This window comes from Engraulis encrasicolus, chromosome 20, assembly GCF_034702125.1.
Source record: "Engraulis encrasicolus isolate BLACKSEA-1 chromosome 20, IST_EnEncr_1.0, whole genome shotgun sequence".
Classification (NCBI taxonomy): Eukaryota; Metazoa; Chordata; class Actinopteri; order Clupeiformes; family Engraulidae; genus Engraulis; species Engraulis encrasicolus.
Window position 1 is genome coordinate 31,590,344 of NC_085876.1, and position 6,535 is coordinate 31,596,878.

General features: G+C 49.9%; 1 protein-coding gene across 1 annotated transcript in view; it reads right to left on the minus strand.

Moving 5' to 3' along the window:
• Positions 1-3,410: 3,410 nt before the first annotated feature.
• LOC134436519 (uncharacterized) overlaps positions 3,411-6,535 on the minus strand; it is a gene marked incomplete at its 5' end in the record, with an annotated part of 124,947 nt that continues 121,822 nt past the window's right edge. Inside the window, 1 exon segment of the mRNA XM_063185781.1 lies at positions 3,411-4,331. Within this exon segment, the coding sequence (XP_063041851.1) occupies positions 3,529-4,331 (803 nt within the window).

Here is a 6,535-nt window from a genome sequence, read left to right on the forward strand (position 1 = left end):
GGAGATCTCAGCAGAGTCAAAAGGAAACAAAGGCTTTAAATAGGCAACCCAATCAATTCACCATCAATGATACAATTAACCAATAACAAAAAGACAGGTGTAGCCAATGGCAAAGGGTAAAACAAAAATACAAAGATAAATGGCGACATCAAGTGGCAAGATTAAAGAACAGCAGGCACAATTGTCCACAGAACCTGACAGAACCCCCCCCTCTAAGATCGTCTCCTGACGATCCCAGGGCGATCAGGATGCAAGCGATGGAAGTCTCTAACCAAGGAGCGGTCAAGCACATCCCTGGACGGTACCCAGGAACGCTCCTCAGGACCATACCCCTCCCAGTCCACGAGGTACTGAAGGGACCCCCGAACACGGCGGGAATCCAGGAGCCGGTTGACCGTGTAGGTGGCATGGCCATCGATGAGTCGAGGAGGAGGTGGCGGCCGAGGAGTAGGAGCCAGTGGGGAAGTGACCACTGGGCGGAGACGGGAGACATGGAAGGTTGGGTGGACCCTCATAGAGCGAGGGAGCTGCAGAGTGTAGGCCACAGGGTTGATCCTGCGGAGGACTTTGAAGGGACCAACGAATCGGGGCGCCAACTTCCTGTTCTCCACCCTCAGTGGAAGATCCCGAGCCGAGAGCCAGACCCTCTGGCCAGGTCGGAAGGTGACCAACCTCCGACGACGATTGGACTGCTGCTGGTACTGCCGAGAGGCTTTCAGCAAGGCTCGTCTGGCTCTACCCCATGTACGCCGACACCGCCGAACAAACTGCTGGGCTGACGGGACCCCTGCATCCACCTCCTGCTCAGGGAACAAAGATGGTTGGTAACCAAACTGACACTCAAAGGGTGACATACCTATAGCTGAGCATTTCAGTGTGTTATGAGCATATTCAGCCCAAGGGAGCTGGGAGCACCAGGAGGTGGGATTGTTCGAGACCAAGCATCTCAGGGTGGCTTCAAGATCTTGATTCAGTCTCTCAGTCTGCCCGTTAGACTGGGGATGGAAGCCAGACGAGAGGCTCACAGTCGCCCCGATCAGCTTGCAGAAGGCACGCCAGAAGCAGGAGGTAAACTGGGGTCCACGGTCGGAGACGAGATCCTGGGGAAGACCAAAGACTCGAAACACATGGTCACATATGAGTCTGGCAGTCTCAGAGGCAGAGGGCAAATTGGGCAAAGGTAAGAAGCGGCAGGCTTTAGAGAATCTATCAATAATGACTAGAATGGTGGTGTTACCTTCAGAGGCAGGGAGGCCAGTAATGAAGTCAAGGGAGAGGTGTGACCACGGTCTGCGGGGTATGGGCAGTGGGTGGAGCAGGCCCTGGGGTCTCTGGCGTGGATCCTTCCCCTGGACGCAGTTGTGACAGCTGGCCACGAATGTCTGCACGTCCGTCTTCATAGTAGGCCACCAGAAGCGCCGCTCAAGGAACTCCAGTGTTCGAGATGCCCCTGGATAGACCGCCAGTCGACAAGAGTGACCCCACTGGAGAACTTGACCACGTGCAGACCTGGGAACAAACAAGAGACCTGCAGGAACATTATCAGGGGCAGGGTCATTGCGCAGGGCCTGCTGAACTACAGATGTTATGCCCCAGCGCACTGGTGCAATGACTCGGGAACTAGGGATGATTGTTTCAGGTGGGCTCTCTAGACTTTCTGACTGAAATAGGCGTGAGAGCGCATCAGGTTTGACATTTTTTTAGCCTGGTCTGTAGGAGATGTTAAAGTCAAATCTGTTGAAGAAGAGAGCCCACCTGGCCTGTCGAGGATTTAGGCGCTTGGCCTGCTGGATATACTGCAGATTCTTATGATCTGTCCACACTAGGAAGGAATGTTGAGCCCCCTCCAACCACTGCCTCCACTCCTCCAATGCCAGTTTAACAGCCAGGAGCTCTCGATTTCCAATGTCATAGTTCTCCTCTGACGGAGAGAGCTTGCGAGAGAAAAAGGCACAAGGATGGATTTTACCGTCAGAGGATCTTTGGGAGAGGACCGCGCCAACCCCTACATTAGAGGCATCCACCTCCACGATGAAGGGTCGAGTGGGATCTGGATTTTGGAGAATGGGAGCAGAGGAGAAGTGTTGCTTCAGAGTCTGAAAAGGCCTGGCTAAGCCTCAGTAGTCCATGAGAAGGGGGAGTTGCATTTTCGTGGTGAGTGCGTGCAGAGATGGGGGCCGCAATGGAGCTGAAGTTGCGGATAAACCTCGGTAGAAATTTGCAAAGCCCAAGAATCTCTGCGTCTCCTTGATTGTGATGGGGGCAGGCCAATCCCGTACTGCTTCCACGTTCTTAGGGTCCATGAGGATCCTCCCCCTCCGAGATGACATAGCCAAGGAAGGCCACTTTGGGAACGTGGAACTCGCATTTTTCAGCTTTTACAAAAAGGTGGTTTTTGAGGAGACGAGTGAGTACCTGTCGGACATGCTGGACGTGCTCGGAATGGTTCTTGGAAAATATTAAAATATCATCTAAATAAACAAAAACAAATCTGTCCAGCATGTCACGAAGAACATCATTGATCAAGGCCTGGAAGACAGCAGGGGCGTTAGTGAGTCCAAAGGGCATGACCCGGTATTCATAGTGGCCAGTTGGGGTGTTAAATGCTGTTTTCCACTCATCTCCCTTGCGAATTCTGACCAGATTGTAGGCGTTGCGAAGATCGAGTTTGGTGAAGATGGTGGCATTTTGCAGGAGTTCAAAAACTGATGACATAAGTGGCAGGGGGTAACGGTTTCGGACAGTGATCTTGTTGAGTCCTCGATAATCAATGCAAGGCCTCAGGCCTCCGTCCTTCTTTCCCACGAAGAAGAAGCCCGCGCCAGCAGGAGAAGAGGAGGGTCGAATGAAGCCTGAGGACAGTGATTCCTTGAGATATTCTTCCATGGCCACGCGTTCTGGAGCAGAAAGTGAGAAGATGCGCCCCCTAGGTGGGCAAGTGCCGGGAAGCAGTTCAATGGCACAGTCATAGGCTCTGTGAGGTGGTAGGGCTGCTGCTTTACCTTTGCTGAATACTTCTGCCAAGTTATGATACTCAGGAGGGACTCGGGACAACTCGGGAGGGGCTTGGGACAACTCGGGAGGCTTGAGAAACTCGGGACAGGAACTTGGGACGAGACAGCTGGCATGGCAGTTAGGGCCCCACTGGAGGATCTTGCCGGAGGCCCAATCAAGATGAGGGTTATGGCGAGTCAGCCAGGGGAATCCAAGGACTATGGGGAACTCTTTGGCCTGGATCAAGTGGAATGACAGTTGCTCCTGGTGACTGTCGATCCGTGCATGAATGGTAGAGGTTATTCTATCTACTAGGCCACCACCCAAAGGCCGGCCATCTAAGGCAGTTACTGACAGAGGGGAGTCAATGGCAGAGGTGGGAATCCCAAGATGATGCTAGGGAAAGGTCCATGAAATTGCCAGCAGCCCCAGAGTCAACAAAGGCCTGCAGAGTGTGTGACTGGTCATCCCAGGAGAGTGTGACAGGAACAAAGAATCCGGTTGTAGGGAGACCAGGAGATGATGTCACCCCCGTCACAGATCTCCTGGGGCTGGACGGGGTTTGGCTTTTCCCTGAAGCTCCGGGCAGGTGCTGCGAAAGTGTCCTGGCTTTCCGCAGTAGAGGCAGCAGCGCTCCTTCATGCGCCTCTCACGTTCCGCCTGTGACAGTCGGGTTCCCCCCAGCTGCATGGGCTCTGGGCCTCCATCAGAAGAGTCGACTGCTGGGGTGCTATGGGCTGGAACTGCAAAGGAGAACATGCTTCTTGGGGCTTTGTTTCTTTCCTGCAGCCGATTGTCCAGCCGGATGACTCGGGAGATCAGTGACTCAAGGTTTTCGGCCTCCTCCCACGAAGCTAGCTGATCTTTAATGCGGTCAGCCAAACCACAGTAGAATGTAGCGAGCAAGGCCTGCTCACCCCAGCCGCTCTCCGCTGCTAGGGTGCGGAACTGAATGGCATAGTCCGCAGCAGACTGGCGCCCCTGACGAAGCTGAAGTAGTTTGTTGGCTGCTGTGCGACTACTGACCTCTGGGGAGAAGACCTTCAACATCTCCTTGGAGAAGGATTCGAAGGATCCGCAGACAGAGCTTTTGCTTTCGTAGAGAGCTGTAGCCCAGGCCAGGGCTTTTCCGGTCAATAGGGTGATAACATAGGCCACTCTAGAGTGCTCTGTCGGGTAGGCAGCAGGCTGGAGGTCGAAGGACAGATGACACTGGGTCAGAAAACCCCTGCAGCCTTTTGGGTCTCCACTGTACCTCTCTGGCGTTGGCAGGCGGGGCTCACGGCTGGGCACAGGGCGGGACTCTGATGGCGTGTTGGAGGATGTGGCTGTGGAGGCTGGAGCGGTCGGAGAGGTTAGAAAGGTTGGAATGGCTATAGTAGGTGGAGTGGCTTGAGTGGCTGGAGTGTCTGAAGGGCCTGGTTGTATAGGCTGTAAACACTGGAGGGCCTGTTGAATTACAGTCAATATGCCAGCTTGCCTTCTCATCTCAGCCCCCCACTGGGTTAAGACCTGTTCATGACGACGCATGGTGTCATCTTGGCTGCCGACGGCCGTCGTCAGGTGCTGGAGGACGAGGGCCAGGTCTGTAGGGTCAGTTGGTGGTGAAGGGTGAGACACTGGCACCGGATCCGGTTCACGAAGTGGCATATTCTCTGCTCCATCCATTGTTGGCTGAGATCTTCTGTCAGGGTCTTAAAACCCAAGGCCACCCTCAGAAGGAAATGGAGACGAAGGACAGAAATGCAGAGAATTAGAGTTCGTTCAATCTTAGTTTTACTTAGTTCAAAGTCAAGTTGACAAAATCCAAGCAATTCTTCAGCAGGCAAAAATCCAAAACAAAAACAAAGAGCCAAGAGTTCAGTCTTTCAAAAAGGGTATCAAAAAGGCAACAGTTCTTGGGAAAGTCAAAGTTCAAAAAAATCATATGCAGCATTCCATGGCAACTAAAGGGTTAAATCCCAAATCTTCAAATTCCAACAAAAAGCAGTCTTCCAAGTGTCCAAAATACATTAATGATCAAAGTCCATAATCCACAAAGAAAGTCCAAAGCAAAAATCCTCTTCAAGCAAAAGTATGTCATAAACAAAGTTCCAAAGTCAAAAACAGCAGCTCAAAAATAGCAGTAGCAAAAATCAGGGACAAGTACTCACATGTGGCTTTCAGGAGATCTCAGCAGAGTCAAAAGGAAACAAAGGCTTTAAATAGGCAACCCAATCAATTCACCATCAATGATACAATTAACCAATAACAAAAAGACAGGTGTAGCCAATGGCAAAGGGTAAAACAAAAATACAAAGATAAATGGCGACATCAAGTGGCAAGATTAAAGAACAGCAGGCACAATTGTCCACAGAACCTGACAGATTGACTCTCTTGTTGACATGTCTAATTAACACAGCATTTTTGTTTATTTCTTTGGAGAGAGAAAATAAATGCAAAATAGGGTGCAAGTAACGAGCTAAATTCATCATGCCATGTCATGACAAATCACCACATCACGTCACCATATTATTTCATCACATGTTCATGTCATCACTACACAGAGCCCTTGATAAGAAGAGTTAAAGCGTTGCCATAGGATCCTGCTGGAACTTCCGCCGACAACCATATATGGTCAAAGATGACCGAGCTTGCGGTCCCCATTCAGTTTTGCGTAGCCTTCACTTAGGTCCGTACGTACAGTGTAGCGTCCGTTTTCATACACTATCATTGGGGACTCTGAGAAGAATTGATATAACAACCGTTTTTGCATATTTCAAAACACACAATTTCAAGGGACTGTGTAATTACTTAACCTAAAATGACAGCTTGTGTCAGAACAAAAGCAGCACGGTCTAATTTGTGGAATTGGTACGCGTATCCTAGCCGTGCTAATACTGTACAAGCCTATGGAAGAAATGGGGTTAGCTAACCGTTAACAGGACCTAACGAAGCTAGCGTAAATCCATGTAAAAACCATGTGACCAAAGATCAAAGACTGTGTCAACTCTTCATATCAAAGGTTCTGCACCAAACCAAGGTTTGAATTAACACTGCATTCTTACTGTGTAGTAGTAGTAGTAGTAAATGCAAATGGATGAACCAGAAAAGAGGAGAGAGAGAGGTAATGTAGGGTGTATACAGACTTTATAACAGAAGGCACAGAAGTATGAAATAGACACAGATAAACAGTATAACAGAAGAACAAAATAGCACACATAAACACACAATATAGAATCACACGAAATCCCCAACACATCACATCGACACATCATGACATCACATCACCACATCATGACATGGCATGACGACATAACATGACAGGATGAGACATAAAATGGCATAACATGCCACTAAAAAACTAAAGGAAATCAAACCACCATGTCAATATATATTCGTCAATTATCATGTCATATCACATGTCCACATCTCATCACTCCGCCACCAAACCACCACCGTGACATCAAAGTCGCACAGAGAGGAAGGCTCACGGCCGGGAAGAGAGGAAGGATGAAAGACAGAATGGGAAAACAGATGCATAAATAAACCATCTTCTAAA